The sequence below is a fragment of the Oryzias latipes genome, chromosome 4 (assembly GCF_002234675.1).
Source record: "Oryzias latipes chromosome 4, ASM223467v1".
Lineage (NCBI taxonomy): Eukaryota > Metazoa > Chordata > Actinopteri > Beloniformes > Adrianichthyidae > Oryzias > Oryzias latipes.
This window is the reverse complement of record NC_019862.2, coordinates 8746970-8768141: the sequence shown is the minus strand read 5'-3', so window position 1 is coordinate 8768141 and position 21172 is coordinate 8746970. Positions and strand designations below refer to the sequence as shown.

The window sequence follows — 21172 nt, the reverse complement described above, 5'->3', positions numbered from 1 at the left end:
AAAATGAATATTCCTTTTAAATCAAACTTATTTTTCTTTTCTTAGTTGTTCACTTCGCTTTTTACAGCATTTTACTTTTACAATGTCAGTTTTCTATGTAAACATTATTTTCAATTCTTTTATTTTTCAATGGCAAGTTTTAGTTTCAATGCCACGTTAAGCTGATGTCGTTAAATCACAAATATTTAGGCAATTATTTTATAAATTGAAGTTCCTAAATATTTCCTATTATTGGATTAGCACAGTGTTAAATACTTTTAAATATAACAGTTTAACTACTTTTACTTTTGACAGCAGCAGATACATGTTCCTTTCGAAATAAAATCCACCCTGTGTGAAATAAAGTCCTGCTGCTGCTACAGATTTACTAGAATTAAAAATGCAAAAAAGGAAACTCAGCTTTGGGATTTTCTATTAATATGACTCTACATCATTTTTATCCTTTTACTGTCAAATCTTTACTTAATGTTGGTGTAAAATCCAAAAAAATAAAAATATTGACACATGTAACTGCAAGTATGTATTTGGACCCTGAACAACTATAGAGACTGTTGTGCTGCAGAATATGAGAGTCTATGCTTTACGAGTATTTTAACAATAAACCACTGACAACAGATTAAACCTTTACCCATAATTTTTCTCTGTTTCCTATAAAAACAAAAAAACTAAACAGAAATGACAAAATCCCTGCATTGAGCCAAATAGCCTCATGCAGGGAGAAAATGTGGCTCCAGAACCTCAGGTTGTAGACTCCTGTACTACACCAAAGAACCCAACAATACAGAACAAGCTTAAGATTCTGTTTATTTGGAACCTTTAGGAAAAGTGCATTTTAAAATAAACTAAAATGGATATCAAGTTATGTGCAACAAAACCGGAAATATGTTTCTGGAAATACAAAGCTGCTGAAACAATGTCACTGTGTCAGTTTCTGATGAAGACCTTATTGTGATGTATCACAAACCTGATTTGATTTTATTGATTTATTTCAAGCATTGTAGTCAAAGCAATAAAGAATTTACACATATTTATCAAACTCATTACAGAAATGATGAAATGCATAGATTAAAAAGACAGAAAACAAAACAAAAATGTCACTTAAATCATATATGCTTAATTAAATACAGTGATAATTAACTGAGGTATAAGTAGAGTTTGATTTATTGCTTGAAAAGGAGTGGGAAGAAGCAAGCTTAAATAATCCCACCCCTCCTCAGTGTCATTCTCAAAACATTAGTAGAGGGTGGTGTAATAATGGATCTAATGCTTTGGGAAACATTCTTGAATTTAGGCAAGACACACGTTTTGGTTTACATTTGTTTTAATTATTGAACACTAGAGGGAGCAAGTGTAATAACACGCCAATTCTCATGAGAAAAGATTTACCGGTAATCATAAAGATACATGGCATAATCAAGAAGAATATCGAACACTGAAAAACAGTTTGACAATGACTTTTGTAAATTAAAACACACGTGTGTTGGCGCTGTTTTTGGACTGTTTAAGTGCCCAGTACATTTTCGAGTCGACTGTGACTCAGAAAATGTCACTGCTGATAAAGATCGGACCTTCCAACCCAGGAAACCGGTGGGTGAGGACGTTCTGCACCGTCTGCTGCAGCAGATGTTCGCTGTCTCGAACCTTCAAAGCGGCTTTCAAGTTAAATAAAAATCGCTGAATTCATACTGGATAAAGAGGGAAAATATTTCAAAATAAATCCAAAACGATATTGCTCAGCTGTTACAACCTGTTAACACCACAATATCTTCGTCATTATATCGTCACATTAATTTTTTAGTCATAATTGTGATCATAAAAACAAAAAATTAAATCATAAGAATTTCTAATAATTAACTATACCAAGTGTTTATTTTATTTTGAAATTATTATGCAGGAAATGTAATTGAATTCTCTGAACGTGCAGATCTGATTGCAGGAAGTGTCCATAGTGAGGAAGGGAGGGAGGGACGCTGACTGAACATCTGACGCGCTAACTCCAGCAGCTGCCGACGTATCGGCAGAAGGAGGCTCCCGAAACTAATCAGAAGGGCCGTCCAGGATCTGAACCATCAATCGGGTTTATGACTTAAGGCGATCAATCCTGAACCGTCGGAAGAAACACGGAAGTGTAGTTCACGGTCAACGCTTTTTTTTTTCCTCAAATTTTTTTGACTTATTATCGGCTTCAACATCATGGCTGATTGTAACGTTAGCATCGACCAGAATAAACTACCTGGAGTGAAAGAGGGTAATGTTTTTACTTGAGATGTTTACCTGTTGTTTGGTGACACAAGCGAGGCCAACATTTAACGGCTAAACTCGGTTGTTTGTGTTTGGTTATCATTATGGGATGGATTTTTTTTTTGGCTGAGCCTGCTGGTGAGCGCTAGCTAAGACTGCTTAAATCCTGTGGACAGACAGACGGGCAGACAGGACAGGCAGCTTTAATTGCACTGTTTTATAGCTTTAGCAGGTGTTAAAACAGTCAGCTTGTAAATTAGATTTTGTGCTTCCCTGGAAAACCTGTTTAAGTGTCAAAATTAAACACGGCGCTTTGGTTCAACCTAAATGCTAATTCATGTTGGTATAACATACCAACTTAATTAGTGAGGGGACGTAGACCCTTGGCAGTGATTAGTTGTTTTTGGTTTGTTGTTGGTTCACTCCTCAAGGGTCAAACGTTTTATGTGTTGAAATTTGTGTTCTTAAATATTTTAGATCTGTGAGTTGAACATCAGCCTCATTTTTGCACGGAATATATTCTATTGCCTTAGATTAGCTGTTCAGCTATTTGATTTCTGTTCACAGAAAAAAAAAACTTGCTGAATGTCAAATTTTACACTCCAAAAAAAAAAAAAAAAAAGAAGAAAATCTCTCTTCTTAGTTTGTCACTTGGAGTTTTAAGCAATGTTTTCCCCAAAATTAGTCAGCTGCTCTCCCTAAATCCCCAATAGTTGTTCGATAAAAGTTTAAAATGATAAATGAGAGAAAGTGAATAGTTGTCTTGGTTAAGAATAGGTGGTCTTAAGGGGGTGAATATCTTTGTTTTCATTTAATTCTAAGAGTTTTTGTGAATACATCACTTCTATCATTAACTTCCAGTCATCACAAGCAGCTAATCTGAGCAGCTCTTTGTGTTTTTGAAATAACAGGGAAATACCTTAAACTGCACAATGTATTGTCGCTTCCTATAAAAAAAAAAAAAAAACTTTTTGTGTTAGGTTTGGGGGTTGTGTGTTTGGGGTTGTGTGTTTGTAATAGGTGATGTGAAAGCAGACATAGAAAATCTGTTGAATACAGGTGATGTTGTTGCATGCAGTAAATGAACAATTAAATATGTTTCCATTGTTTATTTTAGTCATTCTAATGAACAATGCCTGTTGTTCCTGTGTGTTGCTCTGAACGTTCCTGATGGAAACAGTCGTCCTACAACTCTCTGCAGAGTGATAGCGAATATCATATGTTCCTTACAATCAGTATTGAAACAAAAAACTGGGAAAAAAAATAGGTTTTGATTCAGATTTGCTGTGCTTTAATGGAGAAATATATCTGATCACAGCTATACACAGTAAAAAAAAAAGTCAGATGTAACTGAGTTTTATAAAAATGTTCTTTTTTTTTTTGTCCGCTTGCCCACAGGCAAGGTTTTGGTCTATATGGGCCACAATCTTTGTGTGTTTGTAGAGATGCTCCAGTTTCTGTCGCTACACAAAATGTGCTGTTGTTGTGAACGGTTTCATTTCTGCATCTTTCCAGATCAGTCTCCTGATTGTGCAAAATAAAAAATCAGTCAGTGTCGTGATCGTTGCTGGCTCTTCTGCTGCACCACATTTATGCTAATCATATACAATCATCAACAACTGATTGAAGCTTTGATTCCAGCTACAGAAAAACAATAGGAAAAATGAACACAGTGTTAGACCGTATTCCAAAAGGACACATTTGAGCTCCTTTGATTGGTTACTTTAGAAACAAAATAAATGAAATGTGCAAAAAGAAGTTTAGATGTACTCGGCTCATCAAAAGAGCAGTTCAGAATGTCATGTAGCTGTAAGATGAACATGAGTAATGAATATGTCGTCATTTAAATCTAAAAAAACATGTCTGTGCGTTCATGATTGGGAATTTAAAGTTAAAACTAAACAACGTTCTTTTTTCCACCTCGATTTCCTGCTCAGTGGTTAAGACCAAAACTAAAAAAAAGTTCCAGAAGTTAAAAACAGAATGTGTGAAGTTTCACTTCAATTTTTTGTCTTCATGTTTTCTGAAATACCAAACCTTGTTCCAAGATTGTCAAAGACTCAGATATACTGTACATTTCTGATCTGACCCAATTTATTTTATACCCTTTATTATTCAAGAAAAGTTGCGATATTACAAAAAAAGCAGGATTGATCATTTACTTGGAGTAGATTTGCCAAGTTTGAACAAATTTTAGTTTTCTGCCTTTATGTTATGGATGTTTAAACGTGAATTTATAAGTTAGACCCCTTAAAGCTTCAAATTAGGGTCAATTGTGTTATTTGTTAGTAATATATTACATTTGCTTTCAAACGTTGACAGCTGAGTAAATCTTTAGAGTTTTTGGCTCAAATCTATTTATTTAAAGTCCAGAACATGCTCAGAAATTCACAGTTAAATCCACTTTTATTGTGTTTTAGGCAACAGAACCTAAGTGCTTTTTCGTTGATGCTATCTTATTTTTGCAGAAATGTGTAGGCTCAATGGAAAGGATCTTTTTGCAAAGATGTGAAACTGAATTTGGAAATAAAGCTTGAATGTTTCCTGGCTTTGATTTGAAATGGACTTGTGATGTTTTTTGTTTAATTTTTTCAGTGTGCCGCGATTTTGCTGTGCTGGAGGACCACTCACTGGCCTACAACCTTCAAGAACAAGAAAGTAAGAAAAAACACATTTTTTTACCACATTTTAAATCTTCCCTTGAATCTCCTGAGAGCTCTCCATTTGGCTTAGCAAGAAGGTTCAGCTTGCTACAAATTTGATGACCCATCCATCCATACATCCGTCTTCCTCCGCTTATGCGGGACCGGGTCGCGGTCTAAGCAGGGATGCCTAGCTACTTCCTCCAGCTTCTCTGGGGGGACCCATAGGCGTTCCCAGGCCAGCCGACAGACATAGTCTCTCCAACGTGTCTTCCCCGGGGCCTCCGCCCAGTGGGACACGCTCGGAACAGCTCTCCTGGGAGGCGTCCAGGAGGCATCCGGACTAGATGCCCGAGCCACCTCAACTGGCTCCTTTCGATGTGGAGGAGAAGCGACTCTACTCCGAGCTCTCCGTGGGTGACCGAGCTTCTCACCCTATCTCTAAGAGAGCGCCCCGCCACCCTACGGAGGAAGCTTATTTCAGCCACTTGAATTCAGGACCTCGTTCTTTTGGTCATGACCCAGAGATCGTGATCATAGGTGACCATTGGAATGAAGATCGACTGGTAAATTGAGAGCCATGCTTTTTGGCTCAGCTCTCTCTTCACCACGACGGACCGATAGAGCGACCACATAACTACGGACGCCGCTTCGATCCGCCAGTCAATCTCACGCTCCGGTCTTCCCTCACTCGTGAACAAGACCCCAAGGTATTTAAACTCCTCCACCTGGGGCAGGGACACTCCACCCACCGAGAGATGGCAAGCTACCTTTCTCCGGTCAAGAACCATGGCCTCGGATTTCGCGGTGCTCACCCTCATCCCAGCCGCTTCACACTCGGCCGCAAACCGCCCCAATGCATGCTGCAGGTCCTGGCTCGATGAAGCCAACAGGACAACATCATCTGCAAAAAGCAGAGAGGAAATCCTGTGGTCCCCAAACCAGACCCCCTCCAGCCCCTGGCTGCGCTTAGAAATTCTGTCCATAAAAACTATGAACAGAACCGGTGATAAAGGGCAGCCCTGCCGGAGTCCAACGTGGACCGGGAACAGGTCTGACTTGCTGCCAGCTATGCGAACCAAGCTCCTACTCTGGTCATACAGAGACCGGACAGCCCTTAGTAAGGCTCCCCGGACCCCATACTCCCAGAGCACCCTCCGCAGGATACCACGGAGGACGTGGTCGAACGCCTTCTCCAAATCTACAAAACACATATGGACTGGATGAGCGACCTCCCACAATCCCTACAGCACCCTAGAGAGGGTGTAGAGCTCCACTGTTCAACGACCAGGACGGAAACCGCACTGTTGTTCCTGAATCCGAGGTTCGACTATCGGACGGACTCTCCTCTCCAGTACCCTGGTATAGATTTTTCCAGGGAGGCTGAGGAGTGTAATTCCCCTATAGTTGAAACACACCCTCCGGTCCCCCTTCTTAAAGAGGGGAACCACCACCCCTGCCTGCCAGTCCAGTGGTACAGTTCCCGACTGCCATGCAATGCTCCAGAGATGTGTCAGCCAAGACACTCCCACAGCATCCAGAGACTTGAGGTACTCAGGGCGGACTTCATCCACTCCCGGAGCCTTGCCACTGAGGAGCGCGTTGACTACCAGTGACTTCAGCTTGTGTAATAGAGAGCCTCACCCCAAAGTCCTCATTCTCTACTTCGTCAAAAGAAGGCGTGTCAGTGGGATTGAGGAGATCCTCGAAGTATTCCTCCCACCGCCTGACGATGTCCCCAGTTCACCTGCACTGAAAACAGTGCCTGTAGAGAACTGCTTTCCCCTCCTGAGGCGCCGGATGGTTTGCCAGAATTTCTTCGAGGCCAACCGATAGTCCTTCTCCATGGCCTCACCGAACTCCTCCCATGACAGAGTTTTTGCCTCCTCAACAGTCCGGGCCGCAGCTCGCTTAGACTGCCGATAACTGTCAGCTGCCTCTGTAGTTCCACAAGCCAGCCAGGCCTGGTAGGAGCCCGAAGGGGGAGTGAATTTAAGGAATTCATTGAAATTATACGCTGAATTTGAGCTGACAGAAAACCTCTTTGAAACCCTTTAAGTTTGCACAAAAACTTGAAAAAGAACATAAATGGCTTTTATCACACCAGAAAAGCCATTGTATTAAGTTTAAATAGTTTTGAGTTTGTTTTGGGTCAGAATTGGACATCTTAATTGATTTTAACGCACAAAACTCTGCTTCATTCTTTGGAAACCTTTGGTCATATGTACTGTATTGTTACTTTGCACCTGACACCACCTGTGTTTTGGCAATAGGTTGCTAATGCTAGCAATAAGAGGTACTTTCTGAAGTGTCTACTTGAGTATTGTTTTCAATCTGTTTACAATTGAATGTGTTATTTTGGACGGTTATGTAAGTACAGATTTCTTGATGTGAATTCCTCAGATTCTTTGCATAGTCTCAGACACACCAGCTCCTTCCCGCACGCTGGTCGTGTCTTTGCTCTTTGAGCTGGCCTCTCATCTGAACTGAACCTGGACTTGAACTCCTTTTTCATACAATCTGGTATGATTTTATTAGTTAAATCAACCTTTATTTAAGTGCAGTTTATCATGGCTCCACTCAGCTTTGTGGGTAGAGTAAATGGATTTTTTACCTTGGCCCTACCCTAAATAGTGACAAAACACTGCACCCATGGTTGTACAGCAGTAATCGGAGGCTCTTTATGGCTGTGGCAGACTGTAGGGATTTTTTCAATGGGAAACTATAGCTTTTAGTACATTTTGCTGAAATTACATGACATATTTTGGAGTTGGCCCTTTTTAAAACGTTATTTATCAGCTGGTTTGTATAAGAACTGGACTGAGTGACCCCTCAAAGACTTCTGTTGAGACATAAACAGTGATAGCTCAGTCATTCTATTGGTCAGAATAACCATTCTTGCTCTTATACCTTTTTTATTAACATGTTCTTGCTAATCCTAATTTTTTTTCATGGTTTATTTCAAGTTACAAACTGGCCAATCAGTTGCTTTAATAAAAGCATGTGGTATGATGTGGATCGTTAGCCCGCTTTCAAATGGTAGGGGTGTGGCCTTTCACTACGCTCACTCCTGATTGTGGATAGTGGTTGCCATAGAAACGTTGAATCGGACCAATCACTGCTTATTGACGTTGTCTGACTCCAGCATGTTGGTGCCCATATTGCAAAAAAGATGTCAACTGAATTGACCTTATTTAGTTGCAGGCGGACTCCAACTGTTTTCTATGGGTGACGTCACACTCAGTCCAGTTCTCGTACACAGTTGGTGGTTGTAGAATGTAAACACATCTGTGATGAGGCCTGTTTTATCCACATGTGTAGAAATATTGGATACATTTACACATTTTTTATAGACAGTCATGTTTGCACAGCTGCTGGTTATATGTTTCTACCATTCTTAATTTCCATTCAGTTCCATGTATTGCAGGCATTTTGCACATACAGTAAAAATCGTCTCTCCTGGTCCTTTTTTTGCCATTAACAGCCAAATTTGAGTAGTTTGCACATTAAATCTGCTGCCATACAATTGCATCGAAGCAGACTTTTCAGTTGTATCTGTTGATAAGAAAGCCACACCAGTGCTTGATGAAGGTCAGGGCTGGAGCCGAATTGTTGAGTTTGCTTTTTTGTAGCTTATGTGTGATGCAGCTAAAGTGTTCACAAAGCCCTTGGTTTTATTCCAGAATCGTGCGTGCGTGTGTGCATGTGTCCTCACATCCACTAGTAGATGAGCTGGTGATGTCATCTGTTGTGAGATCCTGTGTGAGCAATTATTAACATTTTTCAAGAAGCAACTTTTTCTCCTGCCAATGCATGTATTTATTTGCAAAATTTGTCTTCTTTTTTTAATTCTTGTTTTTTTCCCCTCCGGATCTGTCGGTTCAGCTTCCTATAAGCTGTTTCCTGCCTCGCTTGGCTGAGATGACAACTTTACCCGAAAGAAACGAAAAAACGGAGGCCTGAAAAAAAATAATACTCTTTATTTAGTGGATTTGTGAATGTCAGCAATCAAACCGTCACACCGCCATATCTCCTTAACCTGCATCGACTTCTGATGTCTCACTGCTCTTTCTGCAGTTTCCAAATCATGTGATCCTATTGGAAGGTTTCATTTCTTTAGTCCTGTTAAACTTTGTTTCTTCTCTAATTCCTTCTTTGAAGGCAGTTTTTTCAGCACATTCATTGATATTATTGCTGTTGGTATATTTTATTTAAAATATGGGTGAAACAGTAGAGCGTCACAGTTGAAAACTTGAAATGTATCCAAAAATTCAAAATTACTTTCATTTTTAAAAAGAAAATGTAGATCGTCTCTAGGAAATACTGACCTTTTTGAGTTTCAGTAAATATAACAAGTCATTTTTTAGGATGCCTTGTTTTTGTTTCCTTGCAAGATAGAAAAGCTGAATCTATGTATGAACCTTTTGGAGAACATGGTAAACAATAGCATTTGAGCTCTTCTCCCAAGTTTTTAAGATGCGGCACAGCTGTGACTCACAGCTGGAAACATCAGAGAGCTTCTCACTTGCCAGATGTAATTTGGTCCTTTATCACACGGAGCCGGGAACCGATCGATCGCTTGGTGAAACTGGGATGAATGAGTGAGGGATGTTCTTCATGCCTACAAAGTGAGGGAAGTGCGTCAGCAAGTGAGATTTATTATCCGTCATGACCACAACGGCCCGTCACACAACCTTGGAAAGACGTCTCGGCTGCAAACCTTCATTTCTCAAAGACTGAAACCTTCATTACAGAAGACGGAAATATCTGTGTCCTCAGAGTCTATCTTCTGTTCTAAAGCCAGCTTCACCTCTGTGCAGTGTTTCTCAGTGAGCTAAACTTAAAACGTATCTGTAATTGTTGAGCTTGCTTCTGGCTGAATTGTTGTAATTCATGTGATCTTCTTCTAAAGAGCTGAGCTTATGCTTGTTTCTGCAGTTGAGAGCCACTTGGCTTCCAATGTCCACAAGAACCGGCTGGTGCAGAAGGACCTGATCGTGGCCAAGAAACTACAGGAGGAGGAGGATGAGAAAGCCAAGATCAAGAGCCAGAAGCAACATGGAGACATGTGGGTGATGCCATGAGAAACACGCCGGCGAGCAGCTTAATGATGCTGCTTTATTTTTTATGACTAATCACTCTTGAGTCAGCAAGACAGGATGATTTGTGTATGAAAAACAGAATCAGGAATATCTAAAAGATATAGAGTCTGTTATTCAGCATTCCCCCGTTTATCGCTAGGGTTACGTTCTAAAAGTATCCCGCGGTGAGTGAAATCCACAAAGTAGGATTATAGATTTTTTTTTGAGGCTGTAAAGCTCCTCGCTGCATTTAAGTAAATTTGACAAACTGAACATAGGTAGGATATTGATTGACAGTGGTCTGCAGCCAATCAGGATGCAGAACACATGGCACTGCTCTGAAAAAAATCAGCAAAACCACAATATAGTGAGGTAACACTGCATTAAATCAAATGAAAGGATTCTCTTTAAAAGGTAGAATCTATCAAACATGACTAGTTGGCTCTTTACTTTAACTAGAGAAGTTCTAAACAATCCTAGTATTAACATGTATTCATTGGAGATGCTTTTTATAGTAGTCATTTTGGTGGCTATTGCTGCCAATACTCAATCACTTCAAAACCCAATTAAACGTCAAACGTCCAGATCTGTACTTTTTTCATTCTCCAAAATAGCAGTTTTCTTTTTACGTTTTCACTTAACTTTGTAAAAACTAAAAATCACAGCGGTTTAAATACTGTATTAGGTGGTAAATGCTGCACTTGGTCAATACACACGTGTGTCATGACGCAGATTGTTCCCATTTCTTTGGTCCGTGTCTGATGTCTGTACCCAAGAGATGTGAAAACATTTCCATGAGTTAGGTTTGGTTTCAGCAGCTGGAACTTTTCCTCATCCAGAACCAGAAACCGGCAGGAAGAAGCCAAGTCTTTGTCTCAGTGAGGTCACGATTTAGAAGTAGAAGCGTCCACGACTTATGAGTGGTCATCAAAGCCCCAGGAAGACGCCATATGCTCATTTGTTGATGCTCTTTGTCCTGCTGCTCACAAGCTGTGATAGTCAGTGTGGTATCATGAAACACCCCCCCCCCCCCCCCCCCCCCCCCCATCTTTAACATGCCCAATCCTATAAAAATACAGCAACTGTGATTTTCATATAAACTGAAAAGTCGTTTGTTGAGATTTGAACACTAGATCAGTCACAGCTGCAGTTCAAACCATGAATATCAGGAAGGATTTCCACTCATCTGCACCCGCAGACGTCAGCTGTCAATAACGGCCCACACACCAGATGGTGTCTACATTTTTCTGCCCAGAGATCAATTAAAATGAGCTTTGAAGAGCAAAGTCTATTCTACAAGAAGATCATGTAATTTGACCAGAGTCCCTAAACTGAAGTTTTACAGGACATAATTAAGTTTGGAGGGCTTGTCAAATGTACAGTATTGTTGATTTCTCATTGTTTTTGTTTGTTCATTTCTTGATTCTCTTGTTTTTCTCCATGCTTGGATGGAAACACCAGTGAGCGGCAGGATAATGAGATCGCACAGGAAATCCAGGAGGAGCTGATCCGACAAGCAGAGCTTCAGCGGCTGCAGGAGGAGAAGGATGCGGTAAGGAAGACTAGCATGTTTTACCGGCACTAGTCCATCAGTTTTCCCTTAAAGAAACAGACATGACCATCGTGTCTATTAATTCTTAGTCTTGAGGGAAAGTTACATGAACAGTGAATGTTTTGTTGCGAAGCAGAAACAGAGAAGTCGAATGATCAAAAAGGAGGTTCTTGTTTGTTTCTGACATCTTACTTTGTCTGGTTTTTAGGCTATTGCTCGTAAGCTGCAGGAGAAGGAGATGAAGGAGGAGAGGAGGAGAAAGAAGCAGCAGGAATCCAACTTGGACGAGGACTACTTTGAGGATCATGGAGGTGGGGAGAACACCAATGACTCATCCGGATGTGGTTTTGTTTTCAGTTTGCGAGGACGGCGTTTGTCGCTGCACAGCCCTCTGGCTTTGAGCGGGTGAACCTGAGCTTCTGATCTACAGGCTACTGCTGTCTTCAGGCAGACCTGATCAGTGGTTATTACGTTAAATGAAAACGAAAATCTTCCACTTTTGATCCTAGATTTTCCCTCTTTTACTTTTTATTCGCTCTTTTTATTTTATTGAAAACATATAGTTCCGTGTTTATATTTATATTTATAGTTCTGGCAGCTTTTCTGTTCTTCCTCCTTTTAGAAATGTAGACTCTGACATTTTTACTTCACATCCTCTTTATTTCTTTAGAAAGTTACATTTTTTTCCTCTTTTTTTTTGTCTATTTGGCTTTTTTTATTTTTTATGTGCTTTCAACTTGTCCAACCATAATATAATCTACAGATATTCAAAATCTGTATTTTTTTCACTTTGCTCAAAATGAATCTGTAGCTAATTCTGTTTGTAAATGTGGATGGGCGGTATGTGAAATGTGTAGAGTTTTGTTTACGCCTCTATACTGACCCTTAGTGATCCTAAGTTGTGAAAGATACACAAACACTGAAGTATAGAGTCCTTGCTGAGTTTGTGCGACTGTAACTTGATACCCAAACGTGCCTCTGGGAGGAGCGACCTTACTTTGTATTTCACACTGAGGGAAAGACATCATATAGAGAAGGTGTTTTTTCTAACCCTGTTCAATTTGGGGGATTTTAATTTTAAATGAACAATGTTGTTATTAAATTAGGTTAATAGTGATCCAAACACTTTATGATAAATAACTTTTCTGTAAAAGTTTGCAACCGATTTGTCTTTAATGGTAACGTTTTTAGTTTATTGTACAGAATTTAGAGCAGGAAAATAAAACCACATATCTCAGTGTCACCTTTCAGGTTGTCTAAAATAAAATTCCATATTGCCTGAGCTCATTTTCTCTGACTGAGGTGTGACAGCTCTCGGTTGGTTTTAGCTCATGGGAAAACCTGGAAGGGAATACGACGCCTTCTGTCAGTTTCTTGTGGCTTCGTTTTAAATGTCGTACAAATGCAGACTTGGTTGTTTCTTATAGAAAACACAGTTTCCTGACTGTTTCCTTTAAGGCGGTATGTTGCAGATGTGCATCCTGTCACAGCAGCAGTCCTAAATGTGCAGAAAAGGGAGGGAGTGGAGAGATAGGTGCTTCTTTTTCTTATGTGGAACAACAGAGCAGAGCAAACACTGAAACCAGTCTTGTCACTCTGGTACCAGGTACCAGTCAGTCGAGTTGTTTTTTTCCCCCCACATACTCTGTTTGTCAAACGACAAGTCATCTGCACTTCTAGCCGTTTGTTTGATAACAGAAATTCTTTAGCGCTGACTCAGAGAACCGGCCTCTGCTTTGTGCTTTTTTTCTTCTACTCGCTATATTTAAACCCACTGACCAAACTCTCAGCCGACTAGTTTTCATACGGGTGTTGCCTTCATATCCTGCGTATGAAAGTCAACACACTGGCTTTCCATTTTTGAATACAAAAGATCTTTTTTTTTTCCTGTGGAACTCATCTTCTCAGTCTTCTCGTGATCCTCTTAGAAAACAAAAAGTAAACGGTCAATCCCTTGACATTTCTTGGATCTGACACGTTTGTCCAATGGGTCTTAAAGAGTCGCTCCAATGAAAATCCTGTTTTCAACATGTCCTTGTAGGTTATTTCTGATGATGGAGGACATACATATATTGAGCTTAAAATTGCATTTCTGTGTTTTATTTTATTCAAATCATTGTTAATCAGAAGCAAACAAAAAAACGCTTGGAAAAACAGGCTTTTTTGTGACTTAGAAAATACAGTGGGTGGGCTTCAAGCTCTCAGCAACGGGAGGCGGGGTTATTCTGCCCTAACAGCCCCGCCCACAACTAAGAGCCAAATTTCTAATGAAATCCCAAAACGACAGAGTTTTTTGGATTTTGGCTGAAATCGGCATACGTAATCATAACTAAAAGACCTCTGGAAATGCTTTAAAAAATATATCAAAAGATGATGGGAGTGGGTCTTTAACCCTCTAAATCAGCTGATTCTGTTGCGTAGAAAACAACTTTGCGCCGTTATGCAACACGCTACATTAGTGTTGCATGTTGGTGTAAAGCATATGTAGAAAGCCACTTTTCTTCATGTCAGAATCAGCTGATTAACGTTGATTGCGTAAATAGTGGAAGGGTACGCCAAAGAGCGCGTGTTATTCCCGTTAAATTCCAGTTGAAGTCTGTGACTCCTTGTAGGTTTTGTTTTCACTCCGTGCTCACTGACTCTTGTGACTCACATCATGCTCATTGTTTCTGTTTTGTTTTTTTGACATTCTCATCATCATCATCATCATCATCATCCTTCACTCCACCCTGCTCAGCTGCAAGAAGCCTTGATGTGGACAAATGTATACGCCAAAAATCAGGGTCGCCTGAGCTGCGTGGTGCGCATTCTAGTGTGTACTCGGGGCGGGATTTCTCTCCCGAATATTATTCCGCAGACGCAAAAAGGAGCAGGTACCCAAGACAAGACTCAGCTGCACCCCATACCCAGGTCAAAAACACTGAGCACTACTCGATGGCAGAGGGAGGGCGTAGCCGGCATGCAGACACACATCCAGAGCCCCTGCCTGCCTCCAGACCCAGACATGGTGACAAGTATCCCGTCTATGAGAACGCACACGCTCCTAGAGGAAAGAACTACGGGGGGGCGGACTCAGATGAAGTAGTTAGGAAAAAGAAAAAGCCAGATAGACCACCTCCACCTCAAATTCTCATAGAAAGGGACAAGACTTTAGACAGAGAGAGAACCAGACATGACAGAGATGGTCAAAGAGAGCTGGAGTGGCAAAGGGATTTAGGCAAAGACTCCAGAAGAGGGAGGGAGCAGCACCTGAAGCTGCAGAGAGACCCGGAAAAATCCAGAGAGGGGGGGCACAGTGGAGACAGGCAAGGAGAGAGAGACCGCCGCAGACAAAAACAGCAAGTACGAGGCAGGAGCAGAGACAGGGAGCTTGAAGAGGACCTTTTGGAGCCTGAAGAAAGCAAAGACTGGTTGATGGAGAGCAGTGCATCCTGGGAAGATGAGGATGTCGGGAGGGAAAGGCGGGACAAGAACCAGCCGCGAGTCTACTCCATCTCCAACAAGCCTGTCAACCCGTTCAGGAACGGTGAAGACCAAGCAAACTCACAGGAGTCCTGGGAACCTGGACATGGGGGGGTTCATGGAAGGGAACGCAGTTATAGCGCCCCGAACACAGAGACAGGTACCACTCTGAGTTCCCCCTCCAGCTCTGCTGGGCTGACCTTTCTGTGTGAGGTTTCTGCGTGGTCATCGGTGGTGGGTTCCTCCAGCGTGGCATCTTTTCGGCGCGTATTTAGATTCCAAATCTGTGCACGTGAAAACGGAACTTCAACACCACTCTTGTGGGGTCAGGATGAGCAGGGATTTGAACCTTTCTGTCCGCTCCTCACTGTTAAACAAAACACACAGAAACATAACCCCTCCAAAAGTAACTAATTCATTAAAAAGAAGTGACATTAATAACTTAAAAGTGAAGCAAAAAGGCTTCAGTGTGAATAAAAAAATACTCTCAAAAGTGTTAGTTTAGGTACGAAAACAACAGGTTTAGCTTTTTTTTCCTTTACTTTTTTAAGACGGCTCTTCTAATTGGGATATTTGCCTCAAAACATCAGCCAATCAAAAGTTGAGAGAGGAAAAGTAACCTCCTGTGTATTAACATGTTTAACAGCTGTGTGAGTGGACGCTCATCCCTCATGTGCAAGGCATGCTGCATTACTACTTTATTTCAAAATAAAGCTTGAAACTTTTTAAAGTTAGTCCTATTCTACTTAAACAATTTAAGTGTAGCGTTTTCCCATCATGCATTTGTTTTTCACGTGCACAGGTTTTTCCCCTCTCGAACGGGGACGGATGTGTGTGTTGGTGGTTTTGCTGGATCCTTGTGGTGCCGCTAAGAGAACTTTGATTTTCCAGAAGTGTCTTCACTGATTGTGAATGAAAAGGTTTGACATTGATAAAGGGTTTCAGGCATATTGAGGCGATTTTGTTCTTATATCCAAAATAAAAATCCAATCCTCTATTTGTTTATCTTGAAGTGAGAAAATCTTGGTTAGTGGAAATGTGCTGAAGCCCTTTAAAAATGTTTTCTTTTAATCCACCTATAATTTAAAGTATTTTAAAGTTATGTTTTGTCAAAATTTTTTTTTTAATGAAGAAAATTGACTAAACCTCTGCTGTCTTTATGTTAATTACTGATTCACATTTTTTTCATACAACTTGATTCCCAAAAAAACAAAAATATCAAACAGTGCAGAATCTATAACTTTTGTTTATTAGCTAAAATCCGATTGTTTCAGTGTGATGAAAGCGAGTCGTGACGCGTGTCATGTGACCGCTCCTGCAGGTCGTATTCTGCACAGAGGAAGCGCTGCTGTCATTGGGCAAAGTGCAGAGTTTGGACTGAGTGAGGCGACCCAAGAGCTGACCAAGCTGGATCTTCGTGAACTCGAGCTGCGGGACATGGAGGTGGCAAAAAAGCTGCAGGAAGAAGAGCTGAAGGTGAGGATGGAGTCTGTGAAATGCATTCCACCTTAAGTTGGTGCACATACAAGTTTGATTTATGCTCAATAACCTTTTTGACAGTATTCCACCATTAACCGCTGACCACCTCTCAGTTCTCATTTTTGTTTTGTTTTCCATCTTTTTTTTAATATCAAAGTTTTATCAGTTTACTTTTATTTGGGGGGGGCAATAAATAACCTAAATTTTAAAACTGCACAGAAGTGAATAATTACTCCTGCTTGCATAAATCAGATGTCAGAAAAGTTCTTTTTGGTGCTCGTCCGTAAAGCATCTGGAAAAAACGATCTTTTACTTTTTATTTTGTCTGATTGGTCGTCCAAAGAGATAAACTTGTGAGTTTTTCCTCTGCTGAATCAGCAAAGAAACCAGAAAAAGAAGATCAAACTGAATGTGACGATCTGATGTCCTCATGGTGTCTTTATGATGCATTCTGTTTAGTTCTGTTATTCTTGTCTTGTTTAGGCGAACAGTATGCATGTGCGTGCAGCCCAAGTGGCACAAGATGAGGTAAGAGTGTCATTGTTGAATATTTGAATTCCTGGGTGATGCTTTAACCACAACGTCATGTATTTATGTCTAAAATGGGCCTTTGGGTTACTAAGAGGGGTCTAAAGTGTAGTCGTCTGAACAGAACATGTTGGGTATGAAGGGAGTCTGTTTAAACATCTTGTTAGTTATGGAGTTTTTGTGTGTATTGTCTAGTTTATTTTTATTTTTTTCTGTTCTTGTAGGAAATTGCTCGAATCCTGATGGAACAAGAGAAGAAGGAGTACAGAAAGATTCGAGAACGGGAAAAAGAAAAGGCGCAGGAGAGGGAGAGATTGGAAAGGAGACGACAGGAAGGAGAATACAGAGTAATATTTTGTAGTTGATGGAATGTCCTTTCAGACAGACCCTGTTAGCTGAAGGGGGCTGTTTGAGCTACACTGAAGTTGTCTTTTTTGTGTTGGTTTCCAGCCAAAGTCAGAGGATGTAGTGCGACCCAGAACGCGAGAAGAGCACGACCACCAGAGGCAGAAAAGTCACAGCAAACCTACCAGGTACAAGAAGCAGATATAGAATTACTTCTTTAAAGTATTTTAGCTTATAAACCTTTTTTGTTTGCTCCAACCCCTCTTCATCGTCCCAAGGCCTCCTCAGCCTCGTATCAACGACTATGAGAATGTTGGACCTGGTGGGTATGGCTACTCAGAGCATCATCCGGTCAACGCTCGCCCTCACACGCGACCCGAGGCTGCGTACAAAGGTACGTACCCGTGTCCTGCAGTCAAAAGAAAAGAATCAGGAATCTGACGGGTTTTTCAGAAAGAAGGAGGGATCAAAAATGACTTCAAGCTCTGCTGTGAGCTACTGTGTGACCTCAGGTGTAGTTGCATCTGATTCAAATGTGCAGCTTCTGAGCTTTACACTTCATTTGCATGAGCTGTGGGAAACTGATGATCCAGAACTTCAGAGCGAAAGTTGCTGCTTTCACTGTTAGAGGTTTTTCTAGTGCAGCTGGATCCAGAACCGAAATGTAAGAATTTTCTGGTGAAGCACAGAAATTCCGTTTGCTCTTCCATCATCTCAACACGCTGGACATTTTACCACAGAGTTCGCTCACATTGTCTTTTCAATAAATGAATTCAGTTTTTCATCAACAGGTTTTGGTTCTGACAGACTTCTGGAGCTCCTAATGTCAGATCTGAACATTTTCATGCTGTAGTCCGGACTAAAATGAGAAGCTAAACCATAGTTTCGGTGTCCTCTACCTGTAATGCCCTGAAGTCTGAGCTGAAACTGAATGTTTGGTTTCATTGGACAAGAACAAGAGTTTGTTGTGGTGTTAAGAGGAAGTCCTCTGGCGGCAGATCTGACCGCTCTTACACCTGAACGCTCCTTTCCTGCTGCGGAGTTTTAATGAATTTCATTTACATCGTGTTTGAATGTCAGCGTTTTTGTCTGAAAAGGTCTAACAGGACCGTTGTTGATTACCGGTCGTCAAAACATTTGAAAAAATTCATATTTCTTGGTTAATAAAACTAAAAATTAGATTAGCATCCCCATAGGAAAGACTGTTAAAACACAAAAGTGGAAAGTCTTAATGAATCAACTTTTGCTTTTTTTTTTTTAGATGGATCCTGGAATGTTTTATCAGGCTATTCTTACTATTGTTTTTTTTTATTGTGTCTAACTGCATTAAAAGATCTGATTTCTGATCATCTTTTGATCGACTTTTAAAGCGTTGTCAGTAGTCTTTAACTACTATTATGCTGTTTTTAGACAAAACAATAAAAATTGGTGTGGTTTTTAGGACATAGCCTCTGCAGAGCGGCAGGGTTTATTAGTTGTGGCTGGAACCCTGAAGCTCTCCTGCTAGCTTTTTTGCCTCTCAGATTGCCAATCTAATATTACCGGTGCAACAAAACTGGTGAGCAATATCAGAGCTATCCAGTCGTACGGTTTAGATCCAGATACCAACTCAGACGAGGAAAACCAAGACGGAACATGCATCCATTTGTCTGCAAGTGGATGCATCAGAATGGAGAGGAGCCCAGCGTATTTTCTACGGCTCCTTATTCACGATTTGAATAAAGAAATGCTATTTTAAGCTCAATTTTCTTAATTTATGTCCTCTGTCAGAAAAAATGTCACTAGAATTTGTTAAGTCCATTTTCATGACAGGACTCCCAGTTGTTGACTAAACGTTGTGACTGTGAGAGCTGCTACAGTAGATCTGTCTCCGTCTTTTCCAGGGGCCTATCAAAAGCGGTGACTGAAGCTCTCCTGTATCCAGCCAGATGTGCCGACACGTCACATCTGTACATCCTTTTTTTATACATCTATTTTTTTAAACTCCATGTCTTCAGCCGTTCGCAGAAGTCTTGACACGAGGATAAAAGTTTCCACTTTGTTTTGTTTGTATCAGGGGGGAAGTTGGCCTTATTATGAAGGATTTGATCTAATTGGTGGGATCGCTTAGCATATTTTTAATGTTTGTTTTCTATTTGTGGGTGTGATTATTGCAATTTTCCTTTTCTCAATTACTTGAACTTCAAAGTAGCCAAAAGAGTGTCGCAGTTTTGCTTTGTAAGCTCCCATGATTCAAAGCTGTTGAAGCGGGGTCCTCGCCGCTCTTGTGGCCGTGTCCTCGTGGACCTCGCCATTGCAAGCCGGCTGGAACCTGGCAGTGGGATGGCATTGTTGGGACGTGCCAGCTGCCGCGGCGTCTTACGTAAGATGACACCCTGACGAGCAGGCCTCCTCCATGCGCCGCATAGCCGGAAAAAAGACGCATTTATCACAACGCTGGTTTTTCTGGCATTTTCTACTCACTCCAGCCAAAAGGGGGTGGAGTTTTGACCACCCGTGGACAGGAACCTGGCTGTTGGCTGTCTTTTGCTGCTTGTTGGGGGCCACTTTAAAGCCCCACCATAATCAAAAGTGTTCTGACTGTATAGGAATCACTGTCTCTCTGTGCATGCTTACTGATACTGTACAACTGTGTACATGCTTTTTAGCTATGTGTCAAATATTCTTAACAATCATAAAGGGCTGAAGCCACAAAAAGCCAATAATAGTCAGTATGAATGATCAAAAATATCCTATTTCTGTACAAAAAAATCCCTTTTCTGCTGCTATTTATTTGAAGATGAGATCTACAGTCCAAAACTGAAATGCATGCTTGTTGCTTGTTTGTTAAAGCTGAATTCATTTTTATTTTTATGGACTTTTTTTGTCTGTTTTTTTTTGCTAACTTGCTATCAAAAGGGATACAATTCTTGTGGAAAAAGTCCATCTTCTTTGATGTTCCAAAGTCATGTCATGTACTTTTTATTCTGAGGACCTTTCTATTTATTTTTGATTATTATGTGTCGATTTTTCCGCCCATTGTTCCTTTTGATCTTTCGCCCCAAGCGTTTTCCCGCTGTCGCTTTGAGGCCTTTTTTTTGTTTTTTTAAGTCATCGGCAGACATCTGCCCGCAGAAAGCAAACACTTCCACCGTTCACCCAGGAGGAGGAAAATCGGCCGCTTTCCTGCTGAAATGTTTGACATTTTTCTGTTCATATTGAATAACAAAAATGAAGAGCACAGTTCATATTTTTAAGTTAATGTGAAGACTTCCAGTCCTTTGCTTCCTCCAAGTTCATTCTTTGTAGTAAATGTGGATATAATTGTGTATCAGCTCCAGTAGCAGCAGTCAGTGGTGAAAGAAGTTGTATTCTATACAAAGTGTTGTTGATAGACTGGGATATGTGCCATATCTTTTTTTTTTTTTTCCTTCAGGGACTTCAAATGGGTAAAGCTTAAAGTTGTGGTTGTTGCCACTCCCATTAAAGTGGGACTGAGTCTTCTTTGAGGAGAGCACCACTTTGTGGACACTTTGAGATTAAAAAGATATCAAATAAGTGCACCCTGTGTGTGTGGATGATGTGGAGTTTTTACTTTTTCAAAACATAAAATTGTGACGTTTTGTCTCAACTTATATAAATTTAGATGGTAAGATGGCGCATACTTATGTGGCACTTTTTCTTAGAAGGCCCGAGGCGCTTTACTGTCAGTCCCAGTCACACGCACTCTGCTGCCGAACACTGGCACCAACAATTGACTGTATAAGCAAACTGGACTGAGAGGCCCCTCCCCCTATAACGGGAAGTACCGCTGGCTACAAGAAGCAAAAACACCAGCGAGATAAGCATTCTATTCAATTTTT

General features: G+C 40.8%; 1 protein-coding gene across 2 annotated transcripts; it reads left to right on the top strand.

Annotated features, from left to right (window-relative positions):
- The first annotated feature begins 1920 nt into the window (after nucleotides 1–1920).
- Nucleotides 1921–20872, top strand: ccdc50 (coiled-coil domain containing 50). Of its 2 annotated transcripts, XM_011473868.3 has the most exons (12): nucleotides 1921–2248; nucleotides 4837–4899; nucleotides 9822–9951; nucleotides 11426–11516; nucleotides 11725–11827; nucleotides 14254–15138; nucleotides 16300–16454; nucleotides 16941–16985; nucleotides 17210–17332; nucleotides 17436–17518; nucleotides 17609–17724; nucleotides 19214–20872. In XM_011473868.3, exons 1-12 carry the CDS (start codon nucleotides 2194–2196, stop codon nucleotides 19231–19233), a joined length of 1869 nt encoding a protein of 622 aa, XP_011472170.2. In that variant the 5' UTR covers nucleotides 1921–2193; the 3' UTR covers nucleotides 19234–20872. The 2 variants fall into 2 exon arrangements, with proteins under 2 accessions (XP_011472170.2, XP_011472172.2); XM_011473870.3 differs by lacking the exon at nucleotides 14254–15138 and having other exon boundaries at nucleotides 1937–2248.
- The last annotated feature ends 300 nt before the right edge of the window (nucleotides 20873–21172 follow it).